Source organism: Coccinella septempunctata, chromosome 2 (genome assembly GCF_907165205.1).
Source record: "Coccinella septempunctata chromosome 2, icCocSept1.1, whole genome shotgun sequence".
NCBI classification, from domain to species: Eukaryota; Metazoa; Arthropoda; class Insecta; order Coleoptera; family Coccinellidae; genus Coccinella; species Coccinella septempunctata.
This window is the reverse complement of record NC_058190.1, coordinates 26,147,333-26,160,487: the sequence shown is the minus strand read 5'-3', so window position 1 is coordinate 26,160,487 and position 13,155 is coordinate 26,147,333. Positions and strand designations below refer to the sequence as shown.

Here is a 13,155-nt window from a genome sequence, read left to right as displayed (position 1 = left end):
GCCTGATCTCTTTCTGTTTGTATGATAATATTAAACTATAGATGTTTCCGACTTTTGTTTGTTGGGATATTGCCCTTTCGAACGTTTGTTGATGGTATCGAAAAGGATTCATGCCACGATTCATGTTCATCATTCTTTTGCTGAATCTGTCGATTTTGAGAATTTTATCCACTGTCCAGATAACTCGGAAAGGAAACAGCAGGGAGCAACTGCCAAGAAGTGCGTAGCAGAAACTTCGCTCTTACCAGATAACTATGACTTCCTTATGTCTTCGAGCATTTTTTACTGATTGACTGTCAAGGCGTCCTTTATTTAGGTTGTCTGCAGAGAAACTGTCGTCTCCTTTCAAGAAATTTTTAGGTCTCTCCATTATCGGGATATCGAATGATATTTCTCTCTTCTAGTTCTATTTAATCTATATTACATATTATTTTATCAGGGAAATCTATATTGCCAGAATAGTATATCAGGCAGAAGGTAAAGTCGGGATTGGGAGTTATGTAAAGACAAACTACCGAACACACGAATATTTATATTTATAATATTAATTAAGGATGATTTGGGCTTCAGGGAGACAGTTTTTTTAAAGGAGAGACTTCAAACTGAGCAATATTCTGCTTCAAATGAAATTCACTGCACTGATTCGTGATGTATTATAAATGAATGAATGAAGTATTTGGACCACTAAGCCATAAGTCAACAATTTCGTCTTAAGTAGATTATCCTCCTGTGTACATTCTCATTCAAGATTGAATGACCCTGTAGGTAAATTCATCAAAATGTTGCAAAAATATTTCATTAAGAGGGTTCTACACCGTCTTAGAGGTCAGTTAAAAAAAAAAAAATATCTTACGTCAGAAACCACTAATTTATATCGAGTTTTAATTATAATTCAATTCAATCAGTTGATCACCTCGGGAAGTCAGAAAAAAAAAAAAAATTTTTCATTGAAGAACAAATATTCATTCATGTTATTAACTTTCCGATGTGAAATTATCTTTTCCATGAATTTCCACATGAAATAATTTCTCGAAAAATCCCGCCATTGGCTACAATTCGTATCCGGGTGAAATTGAAAGAAGAAGTTCGTTAAGAGCTGCCATCTTTTCCACGAAAGTGAAAATTATTTTAATATTCGTAATTTCTAATTATGGTCCAACTGTTCTGGCAATACCCCACATTTCCCCATTAATTCACGCCTTATACAGATTTTTAGAGTTGAAATATTTCAAAATGATGAATTTATTGTCATAATTCCAAATGAATAACATCATCCAACATTATTGTCGAGTATTTTGTTTATTTCTCTATTATCGAGAACCTAGATCGTAATAATTTTTTGCTGACCGCTTCAGGTAGCCATTTTTACACTCAAATCGTTATATTTTAATGAAAACTGCGAATTTCGGAATATAGTTTTTCCTTTATTTGATTAATCTTTTCCGAACACAAGATATCACCCACGTCTTCCAGTTTTCTTATTATGACCATTACGTACCATAAAAATACCAAAAATTCAAAGAACCCAACTCTTGAAACTAAGTTGGGCGCTATCTAATGAATATATGAACATTTTTTAGAATATTAGTATTCCTCGGATTTTCTGGTATAATGGGCTGTTTTCGAGTAATTCCATATTCAAAAATAAAAAATATCGGTAAAATTAAAAATTGGGTACCTGGCCGAAAGCAATTCTTCTTAAAATATCCACAGATTCAGCTAGTTATTCTGAAGGTACCTCATTTTGTTTTTCAAAGGTTGGCACAGCTCCTTATGAAAACTGAAAATGGTTATATCTTTTTATCAGGGCCGAATCAGACGAAATGGTATGGGAAAAAAGTGTTTCTTTTGACCTCAAGAATCTACTATTGAAATATTTGTACTAGTCAAAGACGCACCCTGTATGTTCAACGCTGTAACTTATAAGTTATTATTTGTAAGGTGTCTTTTCATTTTTCCACAAACTTTAAGCAGGCAAAGCCACAGCAATAAGATTATTTTCAGGATCTGATACTTATTATTAATTATTTTATTATCTTCCATTCATCCGATATAAATCATGATTCAGAATAAATTTCAATCGATATGATTCAGTAGGACTAGATAAATAAATATTTTCTTGCTTATAGGGCTATGGAGCATATTGAAGATGAAATAGACCTCCCAATGAGTCGATTTCCTGAAGTTTTATTCAGTGACAAATCTGATGATGAAATTTTGCAAGAACCAGATATTGTTGAGGCTCTAGAGGCATTGGTGATGGAATGGGAGAGGCACATACTAAGGGTCATAGAAAGTCTGGAGAATAAGGTGAATTTCAACAGTTTATGGCACACCATATCACACTTTCTGAGTCAGCAGTCGCATGAATAAAATAAAAACAGATTCTTACAATTCATTACCTTTCTACTATCTTCAACCCTCCCTGAAGATTGCTCTACAATAAATTATGTTTCAGAAACCTGACGGTCCCGGTCCAATTGCTGAATACACTTATTGGCATGAGAAAGAAGCTGCACTAAGCGTAATGGTTGAACAACTCAAAAAACCAACGTTTTTGAAAGTATCGAAATTATTGGAAAAAACTAAGTCTCCCATTATAGACGCTTTCGTTCATTATCAGCTGGACTTGAAGAAGAATTATATACAAGCCAGGGACAATGTGAAATTCTTGTACACCATTCTGCGATATCTCAATGTGAGTATAGTATTGATCACTAGAAGCAGTTAGAGCAATCTTATGTCATGGTTCGGTTTTTCATCAAAAACGAAGGCTTGGGTTCAAGGTTCATTACAAAAATGGGAATTTTTTTTCAACAGTGCCAAGGAAAATTTCAGAATGAATTCTGATTCACTTTTTACTATCACAATACCCAATACGTGAAACATACTGTTTATGGCACCTATGGCGCACCAGTAAATGAGCCGCTTATTTTGAAAGTGGCCTAACTCCATTTATCTTCAAATCGAGATATTGAAAGTTTTGCTTTTCAATGAATTTAAAAATATACGTATAAGATACTAAGGAGTCATACTGCTTAAGCGTATGTAAGGATGTTAAATTTAAAGATCCTGTCAAAATAGTGGCAATTATTAAGTGAATAACGTGCGTTTTCTTATCAAAAATGGAGTTGGGCCACTTTCAAAATTAACAGCCAGATTCATTATAAAATTTGAAGGTGCCCAAGTCCATTCAACATAATTTGAGATGTTTCAAATTGAAAAAAAAGAATACGGAATTTGTTTTGCATATGTTGAAAACACTTCGGAAACATAATTTATGCGATTCAAAACATTTTTTAATTACAGAACATGGAAAATTACAAACATAAATTTATTACAAAACAATTTACTATTCATCTACATTTTGAGCGTGTGAAAGGGATTTGAAAAAATCATGATATTCTGGTGGTATGTATCGTAATAGGTCAATCATGTCCTTAAATTTTGCTGTTGTAACTTGCCTAATATTTTTATACAATGGTGCCAATACAATATTTTCGAACCTTTTTGGTCTACTTCGACGTGGTAATAAATTCAGAACTGCAAAATTTTCATTTTCATTCATGGATGTCTTATAAAAAATTTTAAATGGTTCATTTCTGACAAAACGCATCCAACATATTCTTAACCAGTTTACTGATTCTCCATCAGAATTTTTTACTTTTTTAAAAATTGCGTCTTTTAATAATTTTGTCGATACAAAATCTTCCTGTCTCATTTCATTTAGAATGAAATTATTGCCCTTCCGACACTTTTTAATAATCTTGTAATAATAACATTATTTTTTTTTAATGCCATTTCTACCACGGCCAAATCTCTATCATTTGGTAAAAACGAATGTCCTGATATTAAAAATTTATGATCTATAATTTCTACATTATTATCCAAAGCTTGGACAATTTTCAACCACATTAAAGCTACTTTAATGTTTCTATTTTGCCCGGTGCACATGTCACTGTAAGCTATGATGTGTTTTTCACTTCTTAATTTTTTAATATGTTTTAAGATGCATGAAACAACTTCTTGAGCACCTCTGGATGCAATAGTTTCATCCCAAACGTACATGTCAACATTATTGTTAGGAAAATTGTGAATAACAAAATTTAGAAGATACATATTGCGTTTGAGGTAGTCAGCTTGGGATACGGTAATGCTTTTTGTAAGTCGAACGAGAAAGCAAAATAATAATTCGAATTACGTGATACTTGCTCCTGAGCTTGTTTTAGTGAATTTCTAGCTGATTCTGCTAGTCTTAAATGGACATCGTGTTCTTCGGTGAGTTTATTCTTTTCGTCTTCATTATTCGATGCTTTAATTTTAATGTTTAATAAGTCGCATTTTTCGCATGTAACTATAAATGGAGTTGGGCCACTTTCAAACTACACGGCTCAGTTATTCAATTAATCAGGAAAACTTATGTGTAAAAAATGTATCGTATTTTCTCTGAATATAAGCAATCTGAAGTGCTTCACTGATAAATAACATGAAGTTGTACATGTAACCATGGTAACCGGCAAAAAATTGAAAAACGGAGTTAGGTCACTTTCAAAATAAACGGCTCAAATATTTTTTGCGCTATTTAAACAGAAGGTACTACTCTAGAATTTCAGACCGTTTTCACCCCCTTTCCTTATTTCTGAAAACGAAAAATGATGCAGCACCGTCCTAAACATCATTAATTTGTAGATAATCGCGTTTTTGTTCGTCAATGCTGATAATCCAGAAAGAAGACATTTTCCCTGGCGGGAATTTCAACATTTTTATCACATGTGAGACATTGTTTTTCCTCAACACTCAGGTATGATATAAAAGGGGAACTTCCTCTGACAGCATCATTATTAATTGAATATTGAATTGATGTTAATGATACAATGGCTGAAAATCCATAATTGAACCTGAAACATATTCTACGATTTTCACAAAATTGAGTTTCTTTAGGCCTGGTTGTATAATTTAATTTCGAGCCCAGTTAAATATTGAACCTAGTTTAGAATCAAGAATAATCTTGAACTGTACAACTGAGCCTTATTTTCTTTCCTGAGCCATTGCAGATAGCTTCTTACAAGTGATTGCGAGTGTGGTAACTTCCTATTGTCAAGAGTTGTGTGTTTCATTTGTGCGAAAGTCTAAAAACACTTCTGAGGTAAGACCCCGTACTGTTAAATATGAGCCTCACATTAACCGATTACTCTTCCTCTGCGAAATCTCACGAAAAGACCAAAATGAACTCATCCCGTCCTGTCCGAGTTCCCACGACATCGGAAGTAGTCAGTTGACTGACTGGTGGAGCCCGAGCTGTTCAAAAGACGAAAAGAAACGGTCAACTAATTCCGACCTGTACGAGGTCTCATGGTACCAGAAGTAGCTTGACTTGCAGAGCGCGTGCCCCTGGAAAGGCGAAAAGGAACGGAGAATCGAATCCTGTCATTTTTTGGTTCTCCGACCTGTTACTCTCTTATTTTGGAAGCTGAATTCCGTAAACATTTTCCTATAACTGAAAGTCGAAATCGAATCGGGAACAACCAAGACTAGTTCGAGATTGAACTCTGTTTCTTTTCGTTCATTTCACTCTTTGAAAAAACCATTTCTCTCAATGCTGCACATCATTTCCGCAGAATCGTGTGTGAGATAGTGTTTCCATTTATTGAACTGAGCTTTTATTTGACCTATACCTATTTTAATTTTGTTCAATACACTTCTTAATACTTTCACTATTTCTTCCTTGCTTTGGTGTATATTATGTGCCATTAAGATATTGAGTAAATTTGTGAACTAAGATATTGACCTTCAATTGTAATTTTCAAAACTCAAAACACATAATACGATTTTCACAAAATGGGTTTTCAAACCACGACACGTGTTTCGCTATCAAAATAGCATCTTCATTAGAAGATAGCAGAGAACCTTATCTTTCACTAGAAACCACCAGGGTAGGTTAGCTATTTCCCCTATAAAGAATAGCTGGTGCTCAAGTATTCCGAGGAAAAACCATCATAAGTTATATATGAGGAAAAGGACAAGCTCCTGTAAAGGTTGGGGAAAACATTTCAAACATTTGGTGCAATTTAGTTCCATTCTTGTGAATGTCAAATGCGTTGTAGCATCATAAGTTGCAGTTAAATAACATTATTATCCGTTTTTTCTCAGTTACATTTTCTTTTCATGAGTTCTTCTCAACTTTCGTACCACAGATCGGGAAAAACAAATCATAGAAACAAACATTCTTTCAATAGGGGAGACTGGGGAGGGTTGATACGTTTTTTGGAATTTTCATTTTGGAAACTGAATTATATGAAGAAGCAGGACTTTTCTCATATTATATAAGTCTTCTTATGATTTCTTCAATTAATCGTTCAACAAAATAAATATAGAAGTCTCAAAACATAAATATCTTATTCTGTACAGAACGTTGAACACAACAACATGCAAACTGTCTCAAGCCTCCCCACATGTGGGAGGAATGATACGATGTACTGAGAGGCATGAGACACAAATTGAAAATATAAGTCCCATTGGCATATCTTGCAAATGTCACATATAAACATTTTTGTGCCTTTTCTAACACCGGCAAGTTCTTCGTCGCGCCATTGCGAGCACACATGACACCTGATCCAGAATTCGTTTGATCTAGAGTATGAAAATGAACCATTGTAATATATATAGGCTATATCTTCGCCCTCTCAGTCATATTCTTCAACCGTGTCATCCTCATTATCCGAAATACCCCGGTCTACATACCCTTTTTATTCGTATACCCCTTTTGTTTGATTTTCTTGGTTCTTGTTCTGCCTCGGCTATGTATACTGCTGGATGTACTAGGATTATTTAGCTCAGTAGGTAGGTCAGCAATGATACTGGTTTGTTTTGGTCCCATAGGTGTAGAAAAATCAGGAAATGGTCGGTTAGTCACTTCCGCACAAGAAAAGTCGGCCTCGTTAAATACATTGGGATTGTACGGTTAAATTCTACTTGTTAAAAATCCCCTTGATATGTTGGATGGTGAAAACGCCTTCATGTTGGCCTATCCAACTAGCTACGGAATATTTTTTGAAGATGATACATGTATCAGGCCTCCCCACGAGAAATGTCTCAAACCTGAAAGAAATTTTTATAGTGATTTATGTTTTCATCTTAATAATAATAATAATAACTGTTCTTTAATGGCCATCGACCGAAGTCCTTCAGCCTAGTGAATTATACGAATACAAAAAAAAAAATTCATTCTATTTCAGTTTTTTCACTGCAGCTCAGATAGTCTGTCCATCACACTTCGAGTTGGAAATTTTCTGTGTGGGTTAGTTACCGGGGGGTCCTTGTGGAACATGATTTCATATATTTTGAAAACCGAATTAAACTGTAGATTGAATAGTTTTGTGCATATTTCCCAGTGAAATGTTTGTTTATGCCGAAGAATTGATGCATGATCATAAAACCCTTTTTTTTTGAAAAACTTAGACTTTGAGGGGCCCCGATTGTGATTTTCATTCTTGATGTCATCCAAGTAATTATCCTCCATCGTTTCAAAGTTTTCAAAGTCAATTTAAAAATATCATATAAAAAATTATTGATTCTTCTCTTCACATAACAAAAATATTCCACTTTATACAGTCTATAGAAGAGGAGGATATATAACAAATATATTGAGTGTTATAATAATCAATATCCATTTTTCATTTGAATGTCGAATCAAAGAATTAACTTTTTTCAGATTGTAACCCACTGCGACGATTTCGCTACTGTTAAAGGAATATTGATGGAACTGATGGATGGCTTACAACTTATTTGGGTTTTGTCAAGGTATTATTGTACAGATGAGAAAATGATACCCCTGATGGAGAGAATTGCTTACTGTCTCAAGGACAAAGTTAAAAGAGCCCTGAATCCTGAATTCTTGTTCAGGTGAGTGCTGCGCTTAGTAATATTGTGAAAAAACTAAAATTTCAACCGTTTCAGAAATCCTATATCAGAAATAAGATGTCAGACAGAAACCGCAAAGGATATGTTGGAAATGTGGAAGACTGCCTATCTTACCATCAGGCAAAAAATAGAGGATTCTGGTAAAGGACAGCGATGGGAGTTCGATAAAATAAGATTATTTTCTGAATCGGATTACATAGCCAAAGTGTGCGGCGATTTGAGAGATGTAGCGATGGTAAGTTTTGAATATTCAGTTACACAACGAGCTGCGTGCGGGCGAGCATTGTTTTGCATCAAGAGAAAATCTGCCACGATAAATGGGGCAAAAAGTATCACATGATCTTGCAGAATATTCCTTAGTGCCGTTAAAGCGCCGTCATCAATAACCACCAACCCTGTGCGTGCCCCTTAACATATGCCACTCCACACCATAATTGAGCCTCTACCGAAAGAGACAGTAGTAGTAAAATCAAATTGTTCGTTTTGTTCTCCTGGACGATACAATCTTTTCCTCCCATCTATCGAATTTACACAGAAACGGCTCTCATCCGTGAACAAAACTTTATCCCAGAGATCATTCCAATTTTGGTGTTCTCGAGCAAAAGTTAGTCGCGCTAATCGATGACGTCTCTGGAGTTGTGGTTCTTTTTTTGACCCATATGCCTTTAAACCAACTTCTTTGAGTCTTCTCCTCACTGTACGCTCACTTATAGTGGTTCCACGAACTTTTTCCAATTCGTTTCTTGCTTGAACTGTGGTTCGAAGTCTTTTGCAGAGTGTTCGCAATGTGATCTGCCTTGACCTCGTCTCCTCACACACTCTCCATCGTATAACACTACGATGGATAGTCGATTTTGATTTCCCAAACATGTTGGCAACATCATTGTAAAATCGACCATTTTCATTTTCGATTATTGCTACTGCCCTGGCGATTTCAGGTGCTGCTAAAGCACTCATTATTTACAGTTTCACAATCAAAGTGATGATTGTGAACATAAATCAACTAAACTCAAAACAATTACTCAAGAAAAAACTAAGAAATTCTACTTGGTTGGAGAAAATGCGCGTTTAAAATGTAATGTATCAATCGACAGATATTTTCGCTTTGATTTGGCTTTGACCTTGACTAAATTGATAAAAATGTGCAAAATGAATGACAATTGTATAAGAATGGCATGGCTTCTAGACATATATAGGCAGCACAAAAACCAAATATAGCAAAAATACTTTCCATTTGCGAAATTATATCTCTGTTCTTTTAAATTTGCCGGTGTGTGTATATTCGAGAGGGTTGATTTCACAGGGAGTTTTTTAATTTGAATTTATCATCTTCCTAGTGGACTCGATTTTTGAACACTCTGTGATTTAGTTGTCAGGGCTTAATACAGGATCGAAAATATAATGGATGAATAAAAGAGAAAATTCAATGTTCCGAAACTATTTCAGATTAGAATTTGTGGAATAATTTCACTCGTTTAGAATTTCCTGGCAAAAAATAACATTCACCTCTACGCTGGTTCTTACTGAACGATGAAATATACAGGGTGGCCATTTGAAAACGAAACAGACGAGATTACAGACGAAATAAATTTTTTCGATAGAAATGCTCGGACAGGTCGATTTCTGTTTCGAGGGGGACAACTTAAGATGTAGGTTACGGACGCATAGCGCTTCAACCCTTGCTACTACAACCCTCACCCCCAATTTTTGAATAGGGAAGATGGGGTGAGTGATACCTCATTTGAAAGGTATTTTTATACTGATTTCAGCACAGTAATTGTTTTTTCATTTTATGCATTAGTTCTCGAAATATTCTTAACTAAGTATTTGAAAATGAAGTGGTGTTTTCATGGCACTTGATCGATAGAAATCTCCAAAAAGTCCAAATACGTACATATCTCTAATCAGATTACCAGCTAAGAAAATCAAATCATTAATGATGCCACAGAAATATTCCAGTCCCAATTCGTGAAACGATTTCCGACTTAATTATGAAGTGTTTTCTCAGTTGGCTTCAATAATGTTTTCATTTTGTTGATTATTGAATTCATATCTTTTTCAAAAAAATGAGAATCGATATTTCTTTATTCATTACGAACAGATCATTAAGTTGGCTTACTGGTTCTTTGACATGTGAATTATTCTTAGTTTTGAATCGAGACTTGTATGTGTTCTAATACATTGTTCGACATGGTTTATTCAATTACAGAGCGGGTGGAAATAATTTCACTTTTTTTGCAAACAATCAATGTGCGAATGGAACCGCAGAATTCTTCAATCAACGAAATTTAGATGAACATGTTAATAGGAAGTATGTTTTGAAGCTCAAAATGTCGATTTTTCACAAAAAAAAACTACAAGTGCCATGAAAACACCACTTCATTTTCAAATACTTAGTTAAGAATATTTCGAGAACTAATGCATAAAATGAAAAAACAATTACTTTGCTGATATCAGTATAAAAATACCTTTCAAATGAGGTATCACTCACCCCATCTTCCCTATTCAAAAATTGGGGGTGAGCGTTGTAGTAGCAAGGGTTGAAGCGCTATGCGTCCGTAACCTACATCTTAATAAGTTGTCCCCCTCGAAACAGAAATCGACCTGTCCGAGCATTTCTATCGAAAAAATTTATTTCGTCTGTAATCTCGTCTGTTTCGTTTTCAAATGGCCACCCTGTATTTAAAAAACTGTATTAAAAAAATCACTTCTTATTGAATTGAAAAAAATAGAGTTTATTGAAATTTCGGCCTACTCGGTTAAAGGACCACGAGCCTCCACTATACGAAATGATGCATAAAATAAACATTCAAAAATCTTACACTATATACAGGGTATTCCATTTGAGAAACCGTAGTTTTCAGTTTTCCGTATGGCTACTTGGCAGAGCTGTATAAACATAACAATGTTTGATGAGCATTCACGATATGAGGGGTTCAGAGCTGAAGTGAACCAAGTCCATTCAGCCTTATTTTGATATGAATGGCTTAGAAGTTGTTTATCACCAATTAATTCAAAAGTGACTTCTTTATTTATTATTATTCTTATGTAAGCATATGCTTACATTCTAACCTTTTAAAATCTAAAGACGTCACTTTTGAATTAATGGGTGATAAACAACTTTTAAGCCATTAATCTCAAAACTAGGCTGAATGGACTTGGTTTACTTCAGCTCTGAACCCCTCATATGTAGGACATGGAAATACTTTTGAAATATGTGTGCAAAAATTTGAACAAAAAATAACCACATTACATGATACTTGTCTTCAATCAAAAATTTGAGCAAAAAATGTCAAAAGTAAGAAACAGGATGAATTGAAAGAAAAAACCACCTCTCCTGAGTGCGAAAATGCCATACCACCAAATTCATTATTTCCTGTTTTCAGGCGATGTTCCACTTTTACAACATATTTGGTCCGGAACTTCGTTCCATAGTCGTAGATCCACAGAGAATAGACAGCGTGTCCAAAAGAGTCGAAAAATTAGTTATCCAAATTGAAAACACCGACTTTGATATATTCATGGAGAGTTCCAAAGAAAACTGGGATCAAGTAATGGACAATTTTTATCATGAGGTGGAAAAGTTAGATATGGAAGCTGTTAATTTCATTGATCAAAGTTTCAAAATACTGAGGTGAGTAAAGTAGCTCGAACTATTCAACGGCAAGAAGTCTGCTTTAGTATTCATAGAGCATATTTATGATGGCTCAGCACAGATGATGTTTGTAAATCATCCAAGTGACTAAAAGATAAAATATGCGAGTGCAATACTGTACTTTATCCACAATTATTATGAATGAGTTATTTCCAAAGTAAATCATTTTCAATAATAACTGTATTCATTCAAATACCTCAGTACTCGCTAAGGAAACTTTTCATATTTGACATCTCACAACTATATATAGTATATTTCTATGTTCAGGGCTCGCTTCTTGTTGAGTCTTGGGTACTCCCAGTTGAGTTTTCTGTGACTTTGAGACGATTCTGTGTTTGTGGTTATAACCAGTGAATAATATCTTATTAATTACAAGTGATTATTGAATGTAGATAGACAATTAATGAATCCTTAATCACAAGAATTATTATAGTCAATATACATGATCTTTTTATGTTATAGCCGCACGAATAAAAATATGATATAATTTTTTTTTTCGCTCTTCATCAATTTGAATTGGAATATTTCAGATCTTCCGAAATAGCACTTGAAATGCTGTTAAAATTCAAGCATATGGAGACACGTCAGGTTATTCTTGATAGGCTGATGTGCAAATTCGATGTTATTTTGGATCAGTTCATGAAAGAAGTGTTAGAAGTGGACAATATTTTCACTGTGAGTATAATCCACAGAGATTTTTTTCAACGTCTGAAAATAAATTTGAAATTTTTTTAACGGCATGTAGATTGCAGATAATTATGGAATTCTGGAAAGAGTAACCCTCTCGGTCATCGAGCGGCAATCAGTAGTTTTATAAGAGGTTCAAGTCTTTCTCGAGGAGGTACTTTTTCCAGAATTCAATGAGCATGCCTTTAAAAAAAATTCGGTTCTATGACGAAGTCGTCAAAACTAAGAGGGCTTGTAAACGTTGAACTTGGTTTTAATCTGATCTGCACAAACGGAACTTAGTTTGGAATGTTTGGATATTATTGTAGAGAGTATTGAAAAAATTCATGAAATAACTTATGGTAGGTATTAGGTATAAACAACGCTTGCTTGTCTGATTTTCATAGTATAGTGCTCAGGGGGAAGTATTGCCTCCCTAAACAACTACATGTGAAGCGAGGATGTTTTCTAGGAGCACTAGGACTATGCCTATCACTCCTACCTAGAAACTAGGTGGGGAAATATCAGGTCATAGGAACTTGAGCTCTTGGCAAAACCCTCGCAGGTGTAATGCGAACTGTCTCAGTACTACGATTGAATATTGCTAAAAAACTGTTAGCTGTATCTAAGATGTCTAAAACACTAGCTGTTGTATGCAATTGTCACTTTTTGCATGCATCAACATTTCAGAAAATCGGGGATATGGGACCAGTTTCGTGGCGGCGCCACCATGTCATATGCTTCGGTCTATCCTTGTTCTACCAAAGGAAGTCCAATGATACTCTCTCGTTATATTTTGTTTTGCGTTGATATCGAACTCATGAAAAATATTTGAAGAACAGTCTAGAATAGATTTATGTATTTCTGTTTCTCAATATATGCCCACAATTCACATTACGTATTTCCAATACAGT

General features: G+C 34.6%; 1 protein-coding gene across 1 annotated transcript in view; it reads left to right on the top strand.

Annotated features, from left to right (window-relative positions):
- Nucleotides 1-13,155, top strand: part of LOC123306447 (dynein axonemal heavy chain 10) — a 60,931-nt gene that overhangs the window by 21,881 nt on the left and 25,895 nt on the right. The window contains exons 8-13 of the mRNA XM_044888453.1: nucleotides 2,130-2,310; nucleotides 2,459-2,698; nucleotides 7,712-7,902; nucleotides 7,957-8,155; nucleotides 11,307-11,554; nucleotides 12,106-12,250. Of these exons, the coding sequence (XP_044744388.1) occupies nucleotides 2,130-2,310; nucleotides 2,459-2,698; nucleotides 7,712-7,902; nucleotides 7,957-8,155; nucleotides 11,307-11,554; nucleotides 12,106-12,250 (1,204 nt within the window). The remainder of the gene's footprint in view (nucleotides 1-2,129; nucleotides 2,311-2,458; nucleotides 2,699-7,711; nucleotides 7,903-7,956; nucleotides 8,156-11,306; nucleotides 11,555-12,105; nucleotides 12,251-13,155) is intronic.